The 24,312-nt window shown below is 41.3% G+C and overlaps 5 protein-coding genes across 5 annotated transcripts; 3 read left to right on the top strand and 2 right to left on the bottom strand.

The window, feature by feature from the left end:
* Window positions 1–9,451: 9,451 nt before the first annotated feature.
* On the top strand, window positions 9,452–11,311 carry LOC128730809 (beta-1,3-galactosyltransferase brn). Its single transcript, XM_053823889.1, has 2 exons — window positions 9,452–10,449; window positions 10,516–11,311. Exons 1-2 carry the CDS (start codon window positions 9,452–9,454, stop codon window positions 10,709–10,711), a joined length of 1,194 nt encoding a protein of 397 aa, XP_053679864.1. The 3' UTR covers window positions 10,712–11,311.
* Window positions 11,312–11,448: 137 nt separating this feature from the next.
* Window positions 11,449–11,823, bottom strand: LOC128730810 (uncharacterized). Its single transcript, XM_053823890.1, has one exon. It carries the CDS (start codon window positions 11,821–11,823, stop codon window positions 11,506–11,508), a length of 318 nt encoding a protein of 105 aa, XP_053679865.1. The 3' UTR covers window positions 11,449–11,505.
* Window positions 11,824–12,365: 542 nt separating this feature from the next.
* Window positions 12,366–14,886, top strand: LOC128732112 (general transcription and DNA repair factor IIH helicase subunit XPD). The gene is made up of 5 exons (XM_053825278.1): window positions 12,366–13,123; window positions 13,194–13,857; window positions 13,965–14,491; window positions 14,550–14,688; window positions 14,752–14,886. Exons 1-5 carry the CDS (start codon window positions 12,381–12,383, stop codon window positions 14,884–14,886), a joined length of 2,208 nt encoding a protein of 735 aa, XP_053681253.1. The 5' UTR covers window positions 12,366–12,380.
* A 606-nt stretch (window positions 14,887–15,492) lies between these two features.
* LOC128720721 (transmembrane protein 104 homolog) lies at window positions 15,493–17,100 on the bottom strand. The gene is made up of 2 exons (XM_053814414.1): window positions 17,062–17,100; window positions 15,493–16,995 (listed from the first exon to the last, which is right to left on the bottom strand). Exons 1-2 carry the CDS (start codon window positions 17,098–17,100, stop codon window positions 15,493–15,495), a joined length of 1,542 nt encoding a protein of 513 aa, XP_053670389.1.
* A 474-nt stretch (window positions 17,101–17,574) lies between these two features.
* Window positions 17,575–20,610, top strand: LOC128720252 (dynein axonemal assembly factor 5). Its single transcript, XM_053813911.1, has 8 exons — window positions 17,575–18,395; window positions 18,464–18,839; window positions 18,904–19,494; window positions 19,555–19,650; window positions 19,713–19,788; window positions 19,856–19,965; window positions 20,044–20,398; window positions 20,475–20,610. The coding sequence occupies exons 1-8, from the start codon at window positions 17,575–17,577 to the stop codon at window positions 20,600–20,602; spliced, it is 2,553 nt and encodes an 850-aa protein (XP_053669886.1). The 3' UTR covers window positions 20,603–20,610.
* The last annotated feature ends 3,702 nt before the right edge of the window (window positions 20,611–24,312 follow it).

Below are 24,312 nucleotides of genomic sequence, written 5' to 3'. Positions count from 1 at the left end.
TGTTACTCTCAACCATAGTCACTTTTCACCTGCACTAATTTGCAATTAAGACAATATAACACGACGTGAATTCCAAGAAAAGAAATCCACCGCTTCGCGCAACATATTGTAACATCAAGAGTGAGTTATGTTGGGTTGGATATGTTGTATGTCACCGGCTGGAATGACGCACTTGAAATTATTAAGACCATGACGAATGGTGCTTTCATCGTGCCCGTTCGTTGGATGTGTTATAAATCAAAGATCTTTCGATTCTAGTACACACATAGAGTATCCACTTATATTTTCGGATCGGTAGATATGTTATCTCCTAAATTGCACTACCGGCCACCGGTCACTTCACTTGCACTAGAAGCACGATCGAATATCTGCGTATCAACCAACCACAACACTACATTCTTTCCGAGGGACGACTCCGTAGCACCCAAGGAAAGCCGCTACTCTCTGGAGCTCCAAGCGCACCGTGGAGAAGCACTCGCGCGAAAGTGCAACTGCAACTGCACCCGCGAAGCCAAAAAGGGGCGACCTTCGAACGGAGCGAATCGGAACGAGTTGCGTTCCCCGACGGAACTGATGGCGGAATGTTTCGCGCACACCAGCGTCGTTCAACGCGAGAGACGCGAGCATCGTCGTCCTCAGCCACCCATCTCGAATCGCAGCCGAGTTCGAGGACTCGAGAGCGTGAGCGAAATCGTGAGCGCATTTTATCGCACTCAACGTTCTCTAGTTGTACAAACGCAAACAAACAATAGAGCACGGTATCATAACAACATAAAAATAGAGAAAGAGAGAAATATAAAAAGAGATTTTATGCCGGTAGATCGCGATTGTAGGACGACATGATACATAAATGATTTTTCGCGACTCATCTGCAAGTGTTTGATGGCACGTTTTTGGAGAATAAACTCGTTTATAATAGAGTTCACAGTGGGTTAATCAAAGGGACGAGATTGTTATCAGAAGAGAAATGCTTGGTTACATGCATTGGTACGCTTGATACAATGCAAATGTTGACAACTATTTACTTTTGAAAAGAGCGCGATACAGAAAAGAACAATAAACAAGTATTCATCAAAGCTTCAGCCATCAGAAGATCGAAATTATTAGCATAATAAATTATAATAATATATTATAAAACTATAATAAAATAATTTAATGGCAGGAATTTCAGAACAGTTGCAAATAAATTGGTTTTGAAACAATCAATTGTTGTGCAACAATTTTTAAATCATTTGTGCGATCCAATTAGAAGTGAGCGTAAAGATCGTATCAATTTTCCTAACACTGTTGCTTATAAATGTAAGGATTATAGGACCTTTTTGCTTTTATGATTTATACTGTAAATATCATATTTTCTCACTTTTATTTTATACAAAATACTCACACAACTTTATACTTTTATAATAAATTCAACAATCAATACTCATTTAACTTATTTTACGTAGAAAAATGACTATCATCTGTTTGGTGATCATATTTTAGTTCGCGAAATATTTAACTATAATATTTAGCTCAATGAATACTAGCAAAAGACTCATAAACATTTAAGCAATTGTAAATACTTTTTAGTAATTCATTTTGTTATATGCTTAGATTATCAATAATTGAATAGTTGATAAACTTCAAATAAAATTACTGCTAAAATATTGATGCTTAAGGAGTATGCTTTTATCTAATTAGAATTTTCTGGAATTTGAATCAATAAATCTTACAACAAAAAGGATTAAGAAACCCATCCAACGCTCGTCTAAAAGAAGTGCAAACTCTGATTATACGTACATATTTTGATTGTTCTATAGATTTCAAACATACATTTAACCCAGTTTACATCCGTGCAAAGGGGCAAAGAAATAAGAAGCCCGCATCCATCGAGCAGTCCATCAAATGCCGCAGAGTGAGAGATGAAATGCCAGGGATACCGAAAAAGGGAAATTGTGAGAAAGCTAGAAGCGCATGAGTGCCATGACCTAGCTCAATGTGAAATTTTCCCGGGCGTAGTAGAATGCGAACCGAATTTCAGTTTCAGCAGCTACAAGAGAATCACAATCCACAAGGACGGCTACAGTTGGGTGTGTGATAAAAGCATAAACAAAGGACGTATCAAACATTTTTCGTTCTTTCCAAATAAAATTTGTGTTCGGAACAACAAGGAACAAAATTTGTTAACCATGTATCGGGTAATAAATAATTAAACGGCAATCTACGAGAGCAAAATAATATTTTTTCAGAATGCAGAAAATACAAATAGCGCTAAGTTCATGTATAGGTGTGTATCACGACAAAAAAAAAGGATCCGCTTCGTTCATCGAACGCGTAGCTTGGTTTTATTTAATTTTTTTTTCATTACCCATAGCTTTCCCATGCGTTGGCTGTTGTGTTTGTCCTTAGGAAGTTTCGTGGTGCAGCAGCTCGTATCTCGATGGAAACGACCTTTCCCATCGGTTCCTTGAACTTGGGCGTTGTTGCCAGGCTCTTGGTGGTTTGTTGGTATGTACCCGCGAGCTTATGGCCAACCGCGGCACCAGTGGCGAAGATATGGAACGTAGGAAAACCGAGCAAATGGTGGCAGCCGAGGAAAGCCGAGCAGTATATAAAAAAATTGTGCTTCCTCTCAACAAGGACACAGGATAGAAATGAACACGTAGACGCAAGCCAAGAACGGAACGAGGTAAAAATGTATATAAACATCTACAAACACTCAAATATATGGAAAATTTGGTTACGTTCACCGATATATTTTGGCCACAAAGCGACGCTCAGATACTCGCGATGGGAAAGGACATCGACTCAGTGAGGTAGGTTTGGAACCCATCTTGCGATGGTTCGCGTCTCAAGTTACGGGTTTCGCCATTCCCTCGTTCCAAGGATACTCGAGCTTAACGGCAAAATGGGAAATTAAAATACAACACAACTGAAGAAGAACCAAGCAGCTGGTGCGACCTTATAGGAATGAAATATATATAAATTTATGTATTGCGCAAGAGGGCACCGACCGGACAACGGCGGAGTATATTAAGGTGTGAAAATATTATGTGAAAGCATTATGTATGGGTGGTTGCTATACATCCATCATGGAAACCAACTCGTAAGGATACGGGATTCTAGGGTATAAGATTCTCGTATCCAACCCACCCGGCCTGTACCTATGTACATAGAAGCTATGTGTTGGTCGTAATAATAGTAATAACACGATCGTCCAACCGATGGCTCAATTTCGTGCATTCGGTGATGAAATAATAACAGTGCAAATGTGGATCAAAAGAAACACACTTTCATCCACATAAGGACGCCCATGGCTCACTGATGGAGGTTAGTGGAGTAGAAGTGGGCGATCTATGCATCCTTGCGGTTCTCCCGTACACTGCTTTGCTGTCTCTTTATTTAAAAAGGCATCCCACCCTCACCCAGGCAATGTCCATGACCATCGCAACTTATTTTAGGTTGCGTGTCAGGTGCGAAGGGACAGTCACGAAGGGTTTGCGAAGGAAAACCGGAGGTGAGCACGTTCGCTTTTGGTGTCCATTTCGCTTCAGGACATTCGTCTTGCAAGATGGGAAAATTAGTTTAATCGTAATGAGGAAAGTTATATTTGGGAGAGTAGCTATGTCAAAAGTTACACGACATTCTAAAGTTTTTCTTTGATGTGGACAAGCATGTTAGATGGCATTGCACAAAATGAATTAAAGAAGAGATTAACTCAGAACGTAAAGAAGAGATTTGCTGATTGCAAAGTTTATACCGAAAATCAAGCGTAAACTTCACTGTAATAATACAAAACATAAACCGTCCTATTTAGAATTGTTTTCTTCTTTAGTGGGGCAATAACCGTTGTCGGTTAGGACCAGCCTATGTAAGCTTTCTCGACTTTAAAAAGAGTTTTATCAACCATTGCAACTACTATATCAATTTCACAAATTTTAATTTTACTGTTAATCAATTCTACGAACATTAAACTAAGTAACAACATTCGTTAATAAAACCGACTTGTTGAAAAAAAAATCGATCATTAACCGGTTTGGAAAAGATCCGGTTTATTACAAATAAAACAACAAAGCACGATCATCAAGCGGAGAACGAAATATGCAATATTGTGAAGTTAGAAGCACTCCATGCGTGGAACGGATAAGTGCAAATTTATGCAAAACGTACGAAAACAAGGCTTTTCCGAGCCAGTGTGCGTTCGTTGGTTTTTATTTTTTACTATCACACATCATGTTGATCTCGTGAATTTCAAGGTCAGCTATCGTTGAAATTTTCGTGCTCTTCTATTTCTCAAAACCGGCTGTATCACGTTGATTGGTAGAGCGACGATGACGAGCTGATAATTGGATTATAGCATTTATTTTCATTTTAAAAGCAAGATTCACTGTAAGGAAAAGGAACTTATTTGAACAGTGTGTTTTACAAAACTATCTCTTCAAACCTCTTTTTAAATGCTATTTTATTTGAATAAACTTCAGAATGTGAATTCCATAGTAAACACATTTTAACCTGACATGCAACGCAAAAGTGAAATTTGTCTTTTTGAACAACCTTGCACGAATGCCAAAAATGATAAATTTTGTCCAACAAAGGTATAACGAGTAAAACGACCTTCCCAAAAAACGCCGCTATGAATGCGTAATTCGTTTGCAACAGTGAAGTGGATCTGCTGGCTTTAAACTTATTATCAAAACAAGCATCAAGCAAGCAAGCAAGCAAGCAAGCATTTTTTTATCATTTTCTAATTTGATTTTATAATTTGTAAATAAAAGTTCATACATTTGTGAAGTTATATTAAAACAAAAAAGAAATAATTATGATGATAAGCGAACCATGCACGCCAGCGTGGGATATTTGTAAATCCTCTTATGTCTTTTGTCTTATCTGGTGGTGGCGCTTAGGTAGGTGAAATTTCTGCCGTAATTCAGTTGCCCAAGACAAATTGGACATCTTTGACAGATAGAGCGCGATGGTGGTTGGCTGCATTCGGTCAGCCTTCAACTTCAAACCAACTCAAGCTCCTGGATCGGCGACGTGGCCAATGGTGTGTCCCCAACCATAAACGAACCGGCTGCAGAGAGCTTAACGAACGTCTACGCATCGAAGGACAACCAGATGATCAGCTTGCATTTTCCATCATTGCCTTGCGGTATCTTGCATCGTCGCTGCTTGTTCAACCTCCATTTCTGTGTTGCTTGCAACGATTCGTCTTCCCGATGGTAGATGCAACGACGAGATTCGATATAGATGCACTTCTACATCCGTTTAGTGCAAGATAGCTGCGAGCTTTCCGGCATCTGAGTCATTTGGCAGGTAGTTTTCTAGTTTGTTAAATTTTCTCCCTAGACATCCCACAGTGAGCGCCGGAAAGTAGGTCAAGGATATGTTTCCTTCGAACAACACTTTGCGTTGAAGAAAATGAGGCCATCTGTAGCATCAGTTCGATCCAAGAAACATCCAGTAAAAGACACCCTTTGTTTGTTTCAGTAAACAGTGAAGAAAGCGAAACGATATGAAAGATTTCCGGCAATTGAGCCCCATATTGATGGAGTGAAAATACGAACGACTAATGACGTGCTAATTAACAATCCAACCTTGAGCTAACGATTCGCCATAACCCACAAATGGTGCAAAATGCGACGGGACAAGATGGGCGAAATTAGGCCAAGGAGCTAACATAAAAGGGCTTACCGTTTCTTGTAACGACCCATCTATATCGGCATGTCTCAGCTCACCATCTTACAGGCATATCGATAAGATGATTCGTAGGCAAGAAACAGGTCAGACTATCAGGAAGATGCTGCACATGGACTGGAAATGATTGACGCTCCTAATATCGCCTGGTCTAGGTTGACAACTCGCTTTTGCGATTAATGGTGCCATCAATCGAATTTCATCAACCCAACAGGTTACTGCAAGTCGCCAGTTCTTCTTTCTTAAACAAAGCGAATATTTTTCTGAGCAAAGTGATACAGAAAATTCTAAGGTGCTGTACATAAGTTATTTGTTTTAACTAAACAAAATTTAAGCAAACAATAAGGATAAATTTACTGAGCAGGCATAAAAAACTTTGTTAAAAAGATAAAAATTCGCTGCATGAGACAAGTTGTGATCCCTATTAAAATAGTCGTTCTGTGCAAATAAAATCATATGTTCTCAGGACACTTCACATCCTGTAATATGCATCTAGAAATTCCGTCGTTCAAATTGGTGCCTTCTTATCCAAGGTCGCAATAAAATCCTTCAAATACCCTTCCAAATAAAACCCCTCATTATCCCTCTATAAAAGTCGTTTGCATCAAATGCTTACCTCTATCGCCAGTGTCCATATCGATAGTGTCAATCTCAACTCCGGAAACGGACAGGAATCTGGTACTTCCGCTTTGCGTGTATTTAAAAAATGTAATTTCTTGTACGATTTATTTTCACTTTGCCAGGAGAGCTCCGTTTAATTTACGTTCTTGCCACGTCCTTGGTTTGCTCTGTGGCCTTGATAGGGGGGACAATGGATGTTGCTGGGGATGCCAGACTTCGCACAAGTAAATGTCTGTCTAGCATGAACCGAGACGCTAGTGAGAAGAGTTGAGATCGAGTGTTCGCCTTGGGATAATGCTTGATGCTGGATGAGAGGAAAAACTGCCTTACCGACTGTGGACGGTTTTCATGTTTTTCGACTACTTGCTCACTTTCTCTCTCTTTCTCTCTCTTCCACACACACACGCACTTTCTCTCGTTCCTTAGAGAAGTTGTTACTAACGGAACATCCGGGTTCTTAACAATGGCTGTAATTGATTTGCAGTCGCGCTACCAAAACGGAATATTATTTAAGAGATCAGCACATTAGTGGTTCACAATAGCCACAAGAACACAATCGCGTGAATGAACATTAGACAGCACACACAAAATCGCATTTTTTGCATCAATCGGATCCGTTTTAGCACCCTTCCTCTGCCTTTTCACTCACATGTTGTCTCGGTTGTTTCTTGTTTGGTCTGGTTGCTGCCGCTAGTTGTGGCCACTGCAACTTGCCATCGAGGTCAGGGCAAGTGAGAGCAAACGTCAGCCGGGAGTGCGAAAGGAAGAAAGAAAGAAAAAAACAACACGCAGCCCAGACGCACCGAAAAGCCTTTCCTGGGATGAGTATGGGGTTCTTCCTCTCCTACACCACGTATCCGTTGTTTTACTTCAATGAAGCAGTCACACGTACGCCATTGCACACACACACATTCACTTAAAGGGCTGTAGAATATATGGGTGGAGGAAATTTTCTTTTTTGCTTCACACACTTTAACTCGCCCTCCTCCGCCTTGCCCGCCACAGTAGCATGAACGAACTCGACACACAGTCGGTTACTTTACCCTCTTTCGTTCGCACGACTAGTGATGACTGTTGTTTTACAGGAGAAAAAAAATTTCTTTTTTTTTTTTTGTCTTTTTTATCACTGCTTATTCAGAAGTTGCCATGAAAATTACAAAACCTAGAAGGGAAAAACCAGAGATCTCAAATAACGAAAGAAAGCGTGTTTGTTCTAAATTCCTAAACAACAAAGACGCCTACTGCCAATGACAACAAAGCGATCCTCCTTTGACGCTTATTGTCCACCTCGGGTGGAAGGACAAAAACAACATACGAAATCAAGGAAAAATGAAAACAAACGACGTATGACATTTGTGATGCAGGCACTTGCCACATCCATAAAAAACCGGATAAATAAAACCATGCCAGTGTTCTCGTAAGTAGCATTTTTTATGCAATGTTTTTGGGGCATTGGGGCTTTGCACATACTCGTGCTTGTAAACCACGGGAAAGGAAACTCGTCCTGAGAAACAAACCACCCGATTCGTTGAACAGTGGCCACACCGCGATCGCAAATGAGTGTTGTAATGAGCGTGCAAGTACGGCAACAATAACACGCCAGCATTCACACACACACACACACGTTGTTCCCTATCCCCTTGCTCGTTAGAAACGGGTCGATGAACCCCTCCCTGCTGCCAGCCTTTTCCGCTATTGAATGAGATGAACGACAGGTTCGTAGTGGCTGGTGCTGATGTTGATTTGCTACCAAGGTGAAACACTGGCATCAACGCTTCTTCACCATGAATCACCAAGCGCCATCGCAGACTACGTCCGCGGAAAGCGTTCAGAACCATTTGTGCGTACATGAACACCGATCGCTTTTCCAATGCATTACTTTCTCATTCAGCACTGATCAGGCTAAAACACGATCACTACACTGGGGAGTAAGCAATGGGTGGGATAAGATTCTACCCATTACCTTGCTCCAAAATGGCAGTCCGAGTTGAGGCCTGCAAAACGACCGAAATTCAATGCATACAGTTAGCACTATTTTTGCGTTTATCTTTTTTTTTCGTACCGCGAGCGCGACTCGATTTCACGGAATGAAGCCCTCGTTTTGTCTTCCACTTCTTCAGCCTCGTTTTGTTCTTCTACATTGTTGCACCAAGACATGCCATATCACGTTAATTTCAGTGTTACGACAACTTTCAAAATCGTGTCTTGTTTATCAAAACTGATAGTGCTTGAATTTCACATTTAATTTTTACCTTAACTTAAAGCTTTTAACTTTTACAACGTGCAAGCACTTCGAATATCCACCATGTTTTGACATTCACAAGTCGAATTATGTTTATAATGCTAGATTTTAAACTTTTCTAGATGTGTAAATCGCGTAAGTATCTATACATGATTTGTTTGAAATTGACTTTCCAATCACGTGCACCGATTAACTCATTTTGTAACTATTTTTAAAATACATGTAATTGAGCATTTTTATATCTTTATGGTTGATCGCATAGTTTTTCTACATTCTTTTTCGTCTGCTTACTTCAACGAAACATTTCTCATTTTGAAGATAATACGTTCGTGTGGAGCAAGTTAAAAAATATCTCGTTTTTCTATCATGTCTATGAACATAAGCTGATAATAAATTTGGAAGAGTAATAAATTGTAAATAAAATACTTAGTATTGTATATATCGTTGCGCATTTAATAATCTTGGGCAATGTATAAGACAGCGCAGAAAAGAGAAACCTAATCAAAGATGAAAGAGAGTGAACTTGTTTACGTACGGTGCCGGATGAAAATGGTTGCATGTTGTTAGATAAACATTTCAAGGAATTATTATTTCCGTTTTCACACATCGTGTTTGGTTTAAATTTGCACTAAAAAGGCATCGAATTGTAGCATAGATTTCTGATATTTCTGGATTCAGTTTGCAGGAACTGAGGGATAAACTTTATCATTCACTATTACCGGTAGGTAGGTCGCCAATTTAATTAGGCACGGTTGCTGGTCAGTTTGCACCAATGGCGTCTATTAATTTAATTTATCAATGACTGCTCGAATTGTGTAAGTCATTCGTCACAAAACAAATCAAACATTATGAGAAGCTTATAACGAAGCGAAAGAGAACGGCAACAATAAAAACAGCGTTGTCTGGGTCACGATGTTACCCCGGATTTGTGTGAAATTCAAGCTCAAGTATGTTCTGGCTGCGGTACTCAGTTTATACATGCTGCAGTTCTTCGGTGCCTTCACACATTTCTTCGAAAAGGACTTTGAATCCACATTTGACTATCCGCTGAATGGGGATATCTTGTCAGATGTGTATCAACTGCGTCATGGACAGCAGCCGGCACGCCAGCCGATTAATCGGTACAACTATTCCTACATCTCTGATTGCGAACACAAATGCAAGGAAGATGATCGGTTGATCGCCCCGCGTTTGGTGTTCATCGTAAAATCGGCCATGGAACACTTCGATCGAAGAGCCGCGATCCGTAAAAGTTGGGGCTATGAACGCCGCTTTTCAGATGTCAAGATACGGACCGTGTTTGTGTTGGGGCGATCACACATCGTTCCGAATCGTCGTCTGCAGTCGCTGGTGGATCTCGAATACAGTACCTACCGGGACATCATCCAGGCAGATTTTGTAGATGACTACTTCAACAACACGATCAAAACAATGATGGGCTTCCGGTGGGCCGTAAGTTACTGTCCACGAGCAAAGTTTTACATGTTCGCAGACGACGATTACTACGTTTCGGCTAAAAATCTCCTACGCTACGTACGAAATCCAGTCAACTACCCTGAGTATCTCGAGGAAACTGACGAAGCCCTTCGAAAGCTAGCACGGAGGCTAGCCCAAACAACGGATAATAATAGTAATAATGAGACGGGTGTGGTCGTGCCCGTATTACCACCGAAAAATCGCACCAAACGGCAGCTAATGACGGAGATGGAACTACCCCCCAATGTGAAACTTTTTTCGGGATTTGTGTTTCGTTCGGCACCTCATAGACATCGCAGCAGTAAGTGGTACGTTTCGTTGGAAGAGTATCCGTGGGATATGTGGCCGACGTATGTTACTGCGGGCGCTTTTTTGCTTTCGCATGAGGCGCTCTTTGAAATGTACTATGTTAGCATGTACACGAAACATTTTCGGTATGTACACTCAAGGAACGTAGTATGTCACTACCCAGCGTTACTAATGTTTAGTATTCTGTTTAGTTTCGATGACATCTTTTTAGGAATTGTTGCAATGAAGGCTGGAATTGAACCGCTCCATTCGGAGGAATTCTATTTTCACAAAGCTCCCTATCTCGGCCCGCAGAGTTATAAGTATGTCCTGGCAACCCATGGATATGATGAACAAGCTGAACTGACCAAAGTGTGGAATGAAATACGAGCTTCCGGTTATGCTTAGAATGACCTTAATGGAACAAATGTGTGAGTTGACTTAAAGAGGTTGTGGAGCTGTACTCCTAGTCACGGATCAAAACAGTTGGGCCCAGAAAGCTGGGAATCAGTTTAAAATCGTAATAAAACCTCGTTAAGTAAGAAGATGAAGATGAAATAGCAGAACAGTTTAACTTCCGGCGGGCAAGCATATAGAGGCTGTAACCACAAGGGTTCGAAGTGCAGATGTTTTTTCAACTTTATACGTACGCAGTAGGGAATCGTTACCAGTTACTTTCTGATCAGGCCAGCGGTTTTATCACTTTTAAAACTTTTCCCACCTTAAGAAAAAAGGGGTCCAAAACTACAGTGGCATTCGCATTGTCATTGACGCGAATGCCGCCCCTTTTTCCACCTTGATCCCAACCAATATCGAGTTTAGACTACAGTGAATCATGAGGAAAAAATTAACGTAGATGTGTTTTTTATCGATCCGTATAGAACTCGCAATTTATCATCGTAGAAACTACAAACCATAAGTTCTTTATTAGAGCGTTCAAATCACATGGTCTAAGTACTACATTAAATAGTAGACAACGAACAGTAGGAACGTAATACCGTCATTTTTTCAAACGAGCGTGTTAGCGGATTGGAATATTAAAAGGGTCGGCGTTTTTTGCTCGTATTTATCTCTTTCTAAAAAAAATGTGATAGCTTAAAATGAAAAATAATAATTAACTCAAGTCTTACATAAAGTATTTATTGGCTTAACTCCGATATTTGTTACAATTATCCTCAACCTATCTGTATTCAAAGCGTTATTCAATCTGTTTCCGTTTTGGGATTATCCTTAACGGACATCACCAGCAATTGTAAGGTGTCTACAACTTTTGTGAATCCGCTTTCAGTTTCCGTTAGCCGCTTGGTGCATTCGTTCAATTGCTGTGTATCTTGTGCCATAGAAGTTTCCAATTTATCCAGCATTTGCTGCATTTTCTCCATTTCACTGCACAGTGTGTTCCTTTCCTTTTCCTTCGTAGCTATCTGTTTTTCGAGGGCCGTTTGCTGTCTGCGAAGCAGATCGAGACATTTAACAATTTCTTGGTTATGGGATTGCAATCGTGCAGCCGTTTCTGACATTATTGGCTCTAGCAATCGTATAAAGCAGACGATGAATCGAAAGATACGCGTTCTGTGAAAGAGATGATATGTTAATATTGAGGAAAAAGCAAACAAATTCCATTGACGATTGCGTGATATTTACTATTACGATACGATGCTTGATATATATTACCTACGAATGCGTAGTTAATATGCTTGAGCTTGGTGATTCGATTAGTACTGAAGTAGATGGTGTGTAATACGTTTACATTATTTCAAGTTAAGATACTGACTTTGTTTTGCTGAACTAAACAAATATCTTTGAATTGTCAACTGGCAAGCACGACTATGTTTGACATAGCTTTGTTTGACAGTCGGCTTTTAGCAAACATTTCAGGACGCATTGTGTTTAAGATATTCTTTGCAATTGCACTATATTGAAACGAATGAATTAACTTTTACAAAATGAGGTAAGAGATGCCCTTTGGTTAAATGATTTGATTCGAGATATTTTACTTATATTTTACAGAATAAGTGTTGACGGTTTACTTGTGTACTTTCCGTACGAGTACATCTACCCTGAACAGTACGCGTACATGCTCGAATTGAAACGCACCTTTGATGCCAAGGGACACTGTCTGCTAGAAATGCCCTCAGGGACGGGAAAAACCACAACACTGTTGTCTTTAATAGTTGCCTATATTATGGAGTACCCACATGTTGTACGCAAGTTGATCTACTGTTCGCGTACCGTCCCTGAGATCGAAAAGGTAATAGCCGAGTTGAAGCATCTTATGAATTACTATGAAAAGCAGACAGGTGTTATGCCTAATATCACAGGATTGGTACTCAGTTCGCGCAAGAACATGTGCATTCATCCTGAGGTAAGCCGTGAACGAGAAGGCAAGATCGTCGATGCTCGATGTTACGGTATGACGGCCAGTTACGTGCGTGAAAGAGCGGCTCACGACGAAACGGCTCCAGTGTGCCAGTATTATGAGGGGTTTCAAGCGGAGGGGAAAGAAAGTTTACTCCCTCCTGGAGTGTACTCGATCGACGATCTGAAGGAATATGGACGTGAGCGCAATTGGTGTCCGTATTTTTTGTCCCGCTTTGCAATTAATCAGGCGCACGTGGTCGTGTACAGCTACTACTATCTTCTCGATCCGAAGGTAGCCGAGGTAGTATCAAAAGAACTGACTCGTGAATCAGTCGTCGTATGCGATGAAGCGCATAACATCGATAACGTATGTGTCGATTCAATGAGTGTTAAAATAAACCGACGTTTGATTGAGCGTAGTACAACCGGCATCCACAATCTAGAGAAACAAGTGGCAGAGTAAGTTTGGTATTTATGCACATTGCGTAGGTAATCTTATGCTTATACATTGAACTTGATTCTCTTACAGATTGAAAGAAGATGATAAACGACGTCTAAATGAAGAGTATGTTCGCCTAGTGCAAGGATTGAAAGATGCCTCGTTTGCACGTGAAACAGATATGGTTCTGGCAAACCCAGTGTTACCGAATGAAATTCTAAGAGAAGTGGTTCCGGGAAACATTCGCAACGCAGATCATTTTCTAAGTTTTCTCAAGCGTTTTATTGAATATATCAAATCACGTTTACGCGTGCAGCATGTAGTACAGGAAAGCCCGGCCGGGTTTCTTCGAGATGTACAACAGAAAGTTTGCATCGAGCGTAAACCGCTGCGTTTTTGCGCTGATAGGTTACAGTCGCTGTTGCGTACGCTTGAAATCACGGATCTCAGTGAATACGGTCCGCTGTCGGTGATTACATCTTTTGCGACGCTCGTGTCAACATACACCAAGGGATTTACGATTATCATCGAACCGTTCGACGATAAAACGCCAACCGTTTCCAACCCGATTATGCACTTCAGCTGCCTTGACTCGTCGATTGCTATGAAACCAATTTTCCAACGATTCCAGAGTGTCGTCATCACTTCAGGTACACTTTCACCGATGGATATGTACCCGAAGATTCTTGATTTCGAACCCGTAGTTATGAGTTCATTTACTATGACACTTGCACGTCCTTGCTTATTACCTATGGTAAGTAAAATGATATATATATGGATTACATCTTGCCATTTTTTTATTCACTCTTTGAATATCTTCACGTTCTATTTTTCCGTTTTTTTCTGAACACGTTTTTGTAGATTGTTGCTCGTGGTAATGATCAAGTTGCTATATCATCCCGTTTTGAAACGCGAGAGGATACGGCTGTCACACGAAACTACGGCCAGCTGCTCGTGGAAACCGCCAAAACTGTGCCAGATGGAATCGTTTGCTTTTTTACTTCATACCTCTATTTGGAATCCGTAGTCGCATCTTGGTACGATCAGGGTATAATTGATACGCTATTACGTTATAAGCTGCTATTCATTGAAACTCAGGACAATGCCGAAACTTCTTACGCACTTATGAACTACGTGAAGGCGTGTGAATGCGGGCGAGGCGCAGTGCTTTTGGCTGTCGCTCGTGGTAAAGTGTCAGAAGGAGTAGATTTCGATCATCATCTAGGTCGGGCCGTGTTGATGTTTGGTATTCCTTACGTCTACACACAATCGCGCATTTTGAAGGCACGCTTAGATTATTTGCGCGACCAGTTCCAAATCCGGGAAAATGACTTCCTCACTTTTGACGCACTGCGACACGCAGCACAGTGTGTTGGACGTGCCATTCGGTAAGTATGCTAATGTTGTACAATTGTTTAAAAAACGCTCATTCGCTTCTTCCTGTAGCGGTAAAACCGACTACGGTATCATGATCTTTGCCGACAAGCGCTTTTCGCGTCAGGATAAAAGGGGAAAGTTGCCTAAGTGGATCCAGGAGCATCTGACCGATAACCTGAGCAATCTCAGCACAGAAGAAGCAATGCAGGTAGGTGCTTTGGTAAAAAGTTCAAAGAGACATACTGGTAATGCTTTTTTCTATCTATTTTAGCTCGCGAAGCGTTGGTTGCGACAAATGGCTCAGCCGTTTACTCGTGAAGATCAACTTGGCGTGTCGTTGCTTACATTGGAACAGCTGCAGAACATGGAACGGGAGAAACTCGAAAAACAGGCACAAGGCAAATAGTTATGTTGGGAGAAATTGAAATAAAAGGAAGCATATTAATTCATTATTTTTTATTTCAACCATGAAGTATTTGTATACATATATATATATTTCTTCTTAATTACATCTTAACAATTACACACGTTTTTCTTTCTGTTGGACAACTACACGAGGAGCTCCCTAAATTTCGTTGGTATTTTTGGATTTTAGGTTCTTATGGTTTGTTAAAATTGTTAGTAAACACAAGAGACCATTTTAGCTATTTAATCCAGAGGAATCGCGAACGGAAGGTAGGTGGTACGGAGGCAGTAAAAATTCATTTAAAATATATCAATGTCTATAACCAATGACGCTTCCTTCGCTATTTAAAAAGCAGTACCTTCATGAAAAGTACAGCCGTAAATGAGGATATTCTCGGGCTATTATGAACATATACGTATGTAGTAAATTCAGCTTTACACCCGTCGCGTTGTTTACCAACTTGGAACATATTGTGCGTGTTTTGAATATCTTTTCACTTTGTAGTTTAAACAAAACCGCTTACAGCAGCGCTCTCAGTCTCCTTAATTTTGAATTTTTTAATTTTCTGCTTTTTTTTGGAAAATCTGCTAATAAATGAATTCATTTCTAGATGATTAAGTCGATCGTTACTAGCACAAGGCAAGCAACGGTCCATCCAAGCACTATCATCGGCCAAAGAGTGCCCTTGAACGGGCTGCAAAACTCATTCTTGATGCCACGTCCGATCATATTGTCACAAGTTTGTCTTGCGGATAGTACAAGGGCAACCGGGATGAGATACTGTATACCTGTTCCGGCGTAACACCCAGTGAACCCTACGAGATTGCTGACACTCTCAGTAAAATAGCACACAACGAGCGGAGGAAGAATCGCAAGGAGTGGGAAAAATATACGACGCAGGAAAAAATTATGCGTCTCAAGCTGTGCTGCATCCATGAAAAGGGTTTGCAGATTGTTGCGCAGCGTGATAGCTACGATTGGGAAGCTGGCAGATAGTGTGAACACGGGAAACAGGGCTAAAAAGTATTCAATTGCTTTTAACAACCCGTTTGTTTGGTCTGCACTAGGCACAAAGTTGAGTGTATATAGGTCCTTGATGTCTGTAAATGCAAAGATGCCTGTCAATGCGAGGGCGAGGTAAAAGCCACCGATCATCACATAATCCAAGGAAACTAGCGTCTTCAGACGGCTCTTGTTGGCTATCGGTGTTAGCAGGCTCGGCAGCGAATGATGGCACATGAAAGAGTAAATGCACGTCCCGATCAAATATGGTATACCGGCGATATCTGCTCGTTTTGGCACTACCGGCAATGTGGAAGGTGTTCTCGGGACTAGCAGACGATGAACAGCAATACTGATCATTACGGTGAAAGCAAGCCATCGGAACAACACAGTGAGCAATTGCAGATACTTCGTTTTTTGCACGTTGAAGAACGTGAATGGTCCGAGCACGGTTACGAACACGAGCAGGCAAAGTCGATACACATCCAGTCTGGTAAGGATCCCATTTTGCCAGCAATGTTCTGTACCATCGTCATCATCGGTGGCATTGGCGCGATGGTTGTGAGCGCAGGCAACGTCACGAAGACTTTTAGCTACAGCCGCCGAGTAAATGCTGAGATCGCCGTATAGGTAGACGGCCAGACAAAAGTAAAATAGGAATCGCCGAGTGCGGCCAAAGAACATGTTTGCCATCTCCCCAAGCTCGATCTTACTCGAAAGGCTGTAATAAGTCTTTCGGCAATACATGATGTTTAGCGGTGTTTGCTCGATAGTAGCATCTTCTAACAGCTGATCATGCTCATTTGCTTCATCATAATCATTCTCGAAATCACTTGGAGTATGCGGTGGTTCAACCATTGTTTCTACGTTGCTATCTTCATCGTATTCGATCACGCGATCGCGCTTGATAAATTGCAGGCGTTTCCAGTTGTGAACTGCATTTGCACAGGCCATCGTTTCGATCACGAACGTGACAGTCACATAGCTCATGAAAGCTAGCACTACGATGGCCAGCGAACCAAGGATCCATCCCGCATGGCTGAATGCTGAAGGGAGGGCAAGCGCTCCCGTGCCGACGATCAGGTTGAATATGAACACAAACCCGACCTGAAAGACGCCCAGTGATGCCAGAAATATCAAGAGATAAACGGGTTCGCTGTGTTCGTTACTTACCCATGTTGGATATTCTTCTTGTACACTCCGCGTAGGCATCTCATGTGTAGGGGTGGATATCAAGACTTATCTGCCCACCTATGAGTAGTGTATGGGAAAAGTGAACTTCGAGCTGTGCTCTGAAATCGACGATTGTGGCGCTTTATCTTAATGGTGACATGGCTGAAATTCGCGGTAGTTCATTGTTGATATGACATAAACAAAACAAAGAATCCCAATGGTGTTTCAGGACTGTTTACACTTCATTAATAAACAAGTGGTTCTGACAGTTACCCTAATTGATGAACAGCGAAGTTGCCATCTGACAGCAATGGCAAACCTAAGTTTGTTTATTATTACCGGCGTGGTAGACATCAAAATATGTCCACGGTATCCTGGCAACCGGATACCAAGGTGACCAGTGGATTGTTAATAATCCTCATATTGTTCGCAATTCTGGTATTGTAACTGTAGGTGAATAACTATTATAACGTTTGTTCAATTGTTTGCAGTTTGTGAGGCTACTGAAGAAAAATGGCTTTTGAAGAAGATGGGAAATCGTACGTTGAATCGTTCTGCACCGCAATACAAAATCCCGATCGTATGGTGCGGCAGCGGGCGCTGAAAAATTTTGAGCAGAATTACATACGCAACGTTGAAACAACAGAGGAAGTCTCTAGAATATTCGACGACATATATCTGCATATTTTACGATGCTACAGTGACCGTTTTGAATCGGTGCGAATACTCGCGGTGACTGCGTTGGATACACTTTTGGCGAAACTTCCGACCAATGATTATTACCTGGAATACGTCATACCGGTGTTGCAGAAACGAATTGGACAAGCAGAAACCATTGAAGAAAGTGAAGAACTCCGGTTGCAGTTGTTGGAGCAGCTCGAGGCATTGGTTATCAAGTATCGTGACCCCGATGGGAGCCGTGGTGACCCGTTGTTGAAAGTGTTTGATAATGTAGTTGATGTCTTGATCAAAACCTTGCGAGATCCGTATCCAGCGGCACAAAAGAAAAGCTGTGACATCGTTGCAGCGCTGGCAGAAGCTACGCCGAGCCTGCGTTACCGAGCGGAAGCATTGGTGGCCCCGGCCAAGTCGATTCTCGTCCACCGCCACTCAGCGAATAGAATTGCAGCAATCGAAACGCTGGGCATACTTTCGCTACATATTCTCTCGAATGGTGATCTGGTCTCGGAGATCATTATGGCAATCTCACCGTTGCTCATGGACGATGTGCCCTTTGTACGTCGTGCTTGCGGCCGAGTGGGTTGCTTATTGATGCAGAAACTTCGCGATCGTTACTCATTCTTTCACCGCCTTCTTCCTTTGGTGTTGAACTGGTATGTTTTTAGAAGCTTAGACCGTTTCCCTAGATGCTGCTTCATTACCCGTTCTGCTTCTTTTGTAGCCTAAGTGATGAAACGGTGGAAGTACGTGAAGATATAAACAAACGTTGGAAGGAGGCTGGAGAGCTATATTACCGTGAGAATGAAACCGAGCTCTCGAAAGTCGCTCTAATAGAGAAACTGCCATCTGGATACCCGGATGATCGGTACACGAGACCGACTTTACCCTGTCGTGCGATTGTACAGCGAAGCCTGCGTGTAGTGAATCTGGTGCTTCATGAGATGGAGGAATGGAAGGAAAACATTCGGCTGCACGCCACGAAGCTGCTTAAACAGATAGTACTCCACGCTGAGCGCTCTTTGTCGACTATGTTTCTGGATATAAATCCTGTACTAACGAAAGCTTGCATGGATACGGAAATAGCAATCGTTTCGGAAGTAAGCTCAGTAAACCGTCGATAGTTTTTGCTTCCTGCTAAATTTTTGTTACGCATTGTTGCAGGCTCTAAGCGTGTGCGAGTTGATGGGAATTTTGCTTGATTATGAAACGTGGAGTGAACATGTATTATCTGAGTTTAGGAAATTTCCAACAATCGGACAATTACGTTGCATGTGCAAACTTTATGCCAGCTCTGTCTATGAGGAAGGAAAGCGTAAAAATGTCCGACAGTTTGCGGCACTTCTGCTCGATCCGAATGTTTGTCACAACCACATGGATCCAGTTTATCAGCGGGAACTTCTCAATTTTTGCACCATACTCGCAACTATTGGTCAAGACCGGGAACTGCTTTCCGCAGCCTTGGAGGAAATTACGGTCAGCGAATCGAAAGAAGGCGAACAACAAAGCCTCGAAAGGACTCTGTACACCGTGGTACTGAAAGTAGTTGCTTTCTGTTCAGGAATGGAAGAGAAAGTAGAAATTCATGAACTTGGCCTAAGTGTCCTTCGCCAGCTAGACGGAAACGTCGATCGGTTGCATAGGCATCATTTGGCAAGTGTCCTGAATAAAATTGAACACTTGGAAAGTGAAAACTCAAATGCTAACACAAGTATATTGCTACTGTGCGGAATTGTGTCGGAGTGTGGTTTTCAGGTAAGATGAGGGTGATGAAGCAAACACGAATACATGATTGATTGACATATTTTATTTTAGGAATTATACTTCGATACCATGAAACAAACAATAGGAAAGGCTCTCTCACATGCAACGCCTGAAGGGAAAGTTAAGCTTTTTAGCGCTATTTCACTAGTAAGTTTCTTTTGTATCATGGACTCTTTCGATATTTCATTTTCTATTTTTCATATCATCAGGCAATGCTATCTTGGAGCGCTAACAATCAGCAACCAAAAGATGTCCAGTTTTCGTTGCTCAAAACATTCACTGACGGTAATTATTTGCTTCCGATGGATCTTTTCTCGATGTTCATGATGTTTTTTGTATTTTTGATTAATAGACTTGATCGCTCCTCATCTAATATGGACTGTAGGTAGAAGTGCTGAATCTGTCCGCGCTATGTCAACTGCATGTTTTGCATCGATGGCGCAGGGTGTGAATAATGATGTGGTAATTGGTTATCGTTTTTGCACTAAAACTCATGAATTTGTTCGAAAAGCTTTTATATCTTGTATTCCTTTTCTTTAGTATATGTCATTACTGCCATCATATATTAATGTACTCTCCGGGTTGATAGACGATAACTGCATTGCCACACGTGCCTACACTTTGAAAGCTCTGATTCATCTAGAAGCACTGGATTTTGAATCATTAAAGCTGGTGGCATTTCCCATCATGTCCCGACTAGACGATCCAAGCGGAGAAGTACGAGAACTAGCTGCAATTTGTCTGGGGCGTTTACGGCTTGACGTGACGACGATAGCAACTTTATCCGATCGACAGGCGCTCGAGGCACGATGGCAGGACATTCTGCAACAGATACTTTCCGTGATGTTCCTACATTTGGAACATCCGGAAATAAAGTTGCGTTCGGCTATTTTTGGTTGGTTTGAATTATGTGAAACTTGCAAAATACATGGAATCATATATTTTATTCTATTATTCTTCAATGTTTGTAGGTTCGTTGAAGCGTTTGTACATTGATAATCGGGACTTGATTAAACGTTTGAGCGAAGAAGTGTCCCTTGGATGTTCGTATCGAAAGGATTTAGATACTATAGTAACGGGAAAAGCTGAATCAGAATAACTTCCAACAGAAAAAAAATGTATGATAATATTTGTTTGATTCCGTTACTATTATAAATCTTAATAAGTGTACGTGTTTAATAAAATTTGCTTTTCCACAATTCAATCGGTTTTCATGTCAATGCAATGGTTTCATTTTTGATCGTATTTTAATTTTTTAATAAGTGGTGTGAATCTTTCCAGTGGCATGCTAAGTTATGAGATCGAGTTTCCCTAAATTATCATTTAAGTCAATATTAATAATTGGTTTGCATGTCCCTCACTTTTTCGTTGGTTTCATTCTAAATATGAATTCAATTTATCAATAATATTTGAATAATGGAAGCTATAACAGATAGCTGAATGAGAAGTTTGAAGACGATGTGTTTTATGTGATGAAATTGTGAGCTTACATGTTCTGCATTACCTCTTCGCGGTGTGTCTCTTAACTGACACGGTGTGAACTTAAAAGACGTTGCATTGGTTTTGAACGCTAAAATGCAGTCAAGTGCTACGAAAACTTACAGGTATGCCGGAATGCGAAAGCAGACGAGCGTTACATGACAATAATTGAGTTACAGAAGCATGGTGGCATTGTAATATGCAACGCGCGCCTTTGCGTCGATTGAAATGATGATGAGTGGGTGTCTAAATGGCCTTTGCTGAAACGGATTGATGCATAAGGCAAGCAAACTTCAAAGGTTGGTACTAATGAAACTATAAGGACTTGATACGTTACATTGTTACGTAGCGACACTCTTGTTGACCTGTTAAAACATCCCAAAGTTCTGCTTCGCAAGATCATGGAGAGATGGGCACCCTATGAAGGTGTGATAACATACATCGCGTAAGTGCTTTTTACCGCGGGTTATGCGATGCTTGATTCACTTATGCAGCGGTTTGTAGTAACTTTGGCATGGTACTACTAGTTGATGGCATGGGGTTAACAGTCAGTGTAAAACTATGCTAAATGTTCAAAATTTACAATTTGGTTTAAGCCACTCTTGGTATGAAATTCGAGATAATAATGATAACAATTACGATCGCCTGTTTATGTTTATGTTTATGTTTAATTTGTGCCAAATCCTATGATAGGTGGGGATCCATGAAAAAAAAGAATATATCCTTGAGATCCCTATGTTTGGGAAAAAACAGTTGGGTGTTAACGACAACAGCATTGGCACAGTTTGAATGACACATTTGATTTATCGATTTTTAAAGCCGAACTTATGTTTATTCAGTATCCAGATTTAGTATTATTAATTTTCTTACTCGCTGTATTAGTGGATTACGTATTATGTAGCTAATAGCACAAATAATGCATTTTATAGCACGCTGGTATTCCGTAGGTTTAAATGAATTGATACGGCAGGATTGTGTACCCCAAACATAATTGAAAAACGAATACAAAATTTAAACTGTTGTTTTCAATTTGTGCAATAGAACAGTATCAGTATCATTTGCATGTGATTTAACTGCTACTAAACAAACAGTATGCTCCCATAAAAAACGATCAGTATTCGTTTCTATTGGTGTGAAAATATTTATAACAAAGTAAAGATTTAAAATTCCATTGGATAATCATGGTAACACTCGTTTGAAGGAATCGGAATTAAGGAGTTAAGCTATCAGCTAGCAGTCGTAAAGCTGTCCTAGCTATTGGAGAGGGCGTCATATTCGTTTGATGAACTACATCATTATCAGAGCAGAATAAAATTGCAGCTTCATGCTAACGGGCAGAGAAGACGTAATTTAACTTTTTCTATCAAATTCACCACGACAACAGGTTGAACTTTCTCTCGATATTTCTTCAACTTAATTTTTCTATCTTTTCTTACTTATGGTCGAGTCTGTTGGTTGACCGGCAGTAGGACTGCAAGATCTACAGCCCTTTTAATTGCTTACATCGCACGCACGTGCCCATGCCAAGGAAAAAAGGACAGTTTGTTTGCTCGGACCGACGCAATGGAATTTCTTTTCAACGATATTCTGGTTCGAAATTGTCGATTTCTCTTCGTTCGAATTTTGTGCATTCCGGAGCTAGCAGCCCAAGCTAAGCCTTTTAATTGCTTAGTCGCTTACTTCCACCGTATGTAACGATTCGGTATAGACTTGCCAAACCGGCGACACGCTACACGGGTTGATTTGTGGATGCAAGAGATCGAACAGATCGAGTTACGAGCTGCTTGCTTTTGGATGAACACGAGTTAGAATGCTCCGCTTCCTCGATTGGCTTCATTTATGGTGTCTGCTCTTGGCAAATCCGTTTTTGAAAGCATACCAATACGGCAAGAACGAGCGTCATTGTAGACCGTTAGAACGCTGTTACATCGCCACCTCTCGAGGGCAGATTCGCGCCAGTGAGCTGGAAAAACAACCCTCAAAGCATCACATCCCGTCGCAGCGTGTCGGGACGGCATTCAGTTCAGGGCAACAAGCCAGATGAGTTGGATAGGTCGTCGTAAAAAAAAAAAAAACAAATTGAGTATAATTTTTTCGTCTGATCTGACTCCAACGTACGTCGATAACAATATCACATTGTTCGATTTTAATTAGAGCATCATTTGCAACACGCTTCGACATCCCGCTCTGCCTTGTCACGGTGCCTACATCCATTTCCGCCCTCGAATACACACGGGCTATAATGGATCCGCCAGCTTGTTGGCAGAAAACAGCGACAACCGGGACGCGTGTACCAGATCCGTGAAAGCGTAAGCATGGGACGAACCGCTCAGCCAGCACACGCACAGTGCCATGCAGTAAATGGGGTAGGGTGAGATAGAATTAAAGCCGGAAAATATGTTGCCACCTAATAAAATGATTTTAATTGAATCAATTAGAGCGCGCATAAATCTACCAGCAGTCAATACGGCGCTGGGGGAGGTTGGGTGGTTTTCCTCATTTGTGGTGTACCGCAATGCAGCAGCTAATAATTTCGCGACCTTACCGACACCGGCCCCGTGGTGGTTCGAATATTTGGTGCCATTGCATTTGGATTACGGCACAATGTACTAGTATATCGACAGTTTATTAGTGGTACAAATCACGGGTGCCATTTAATGTGTTTGTAAAGCGTAGGGTAGGCGTCCTACTCTCTCCCGTTTTGTGCGGTACTGTACCCATTTCGATCGCGAATCTTCCAAGCGAGTCGTAATTGCGGCCAGTGTGCGGGGGAGATTCAAAAACAGGGCGAAACCCAGCAAACAAGCGTTGAGTTAATAAGTGAGGGGGATTGGCGTTTGGCCGTTGCTACCCGACCGCGACTGGAATCGAGACTCAGTGGACGGGTTGAAAGTTAATTTAGTGTTCCCAAATGGATTTGCGGATTTCAAATGTTGATTTGAAAGACATCCGTTCATGTAACCTTATTCATGACCACCTCTCAGCATCAAACGTTCCTTCAATTTTACTCTTTTTTCACTCATGTTACAGTGATATGGTTTACGTGTTAATTTTAACTGTGTTCATCATGACTTCACCCTTTCGTATAAATCAGATTTCTGCATAGCAATGGGAATTATTCTTCCAACCACTGCAGAAAATTAAAGATTGCTTCAAACAAACCTGTTTTCAATAGCATGTGCGAAAAAATTCTAAAGCTATCACCCAAGCATGATATCGCAACCGCCATAAACCGTTATCAATGGATCACGGGACGAGTTTGTGTCATGTGTCCTGAGGGTTGATGGGTGTTTGAGTTAACAGCACGATGCATAAAGCGTTAGATTTTAG

This window comes from Anopheles nili, chromosome 2 (genome assembly GCF_943737925.1).
Source record: "Anopheles nili chromosome 2, idAnoNiliSN_F5_01, whole genome shotgun sequence".
NCBI classification, from domain to species: Eukaryota; Metazoa; Arthropoda; class Insecta; order Diptera; family Culicidae; genus Anopheles; species Anopheles nili.
The sequence above is the reverse complement of the archived record's forward strand: the minus strand, read 5'-3'. Positions and strand labels throughout refer to the sequence as shown.

Bases quoted from the DNA above. Each gene is read 5' to 3' on its own strand.
- LOC128720252 (XM_053813911.1), top strand. From the start codon at position 17,575: ATGGCTTTTGAAGAAGATGGGAAATCGTACGTTGAATCGTTCTGCACC. The intron at 19,651-19,712 runs GTAAGTTTCTTT...TCATATCATCAG, and splicing joins TTTTTAGCGCTATTTCACTA to GCAATGCTATCTTGGAGCGC. The intron at 20,399-20,474 runs GTTGGTTTGAAT...CAATGTTTGTAG, and splicing joins GTTGCGTTCGGCTATTTTTG to GTTCGTTGAAGCGTTTGTAC.
- LOC128732112 (XM_053825278.1), top strand. From the start codon at position 12,381: ATGCTCGAATTGAAACGCACCTTTGATGCCAAGGGACACTGTCTGCTA. The intron at 13,124-13,193 runs GTAAGTTTGGTA...ATTCTCTTACAG, and splicing joins CTAGAGAAACAAGTGGCAGA to ATTGAAAGAAGATGATAAAC. The intron at 14,492-14,549 runs GTAAGTATGCTA...TTCTTCCTGTAG, and splicing joins TGTGTTGGACGTGCCATTCG to CGGTAAAACCGACTACGGTA.
- LOC128730809 (XM_053823889.1), top strand. From the start codon at position 9,452: ATGTTACCCCGGATTTGTGTGAAATTCAAGCTCAAGTATGTTCTGGCT. The intron at 10,450-10,515 runs GTATGTACACTC...TATTCTGTTTAG, and splicing joins ATGTACACGAAACATTTTCG to TTTCGATGACATCTTTTTAG.
- LOC128730810 (XM_053823890.1), bottom strand. From the start codon at position 11,823: ATGTCAGAAACGGCTGCACGATTGCAATCCCATAACCAAGAAATTGTT.
- LOC128720721 (XM_053814414.1), bottom strand. From the start codon at position 17,100: ATGCCTACGCGGAGTGTACAAGAAGAATATCCAACATGG. The intron at 16,996-17,061 runs GTAAGTAACGAA...GGCGTCTTTCAG, and splicing joins AAGAAGAATATCCAACATGG to GTCGGGTTTGTGTTCATATT.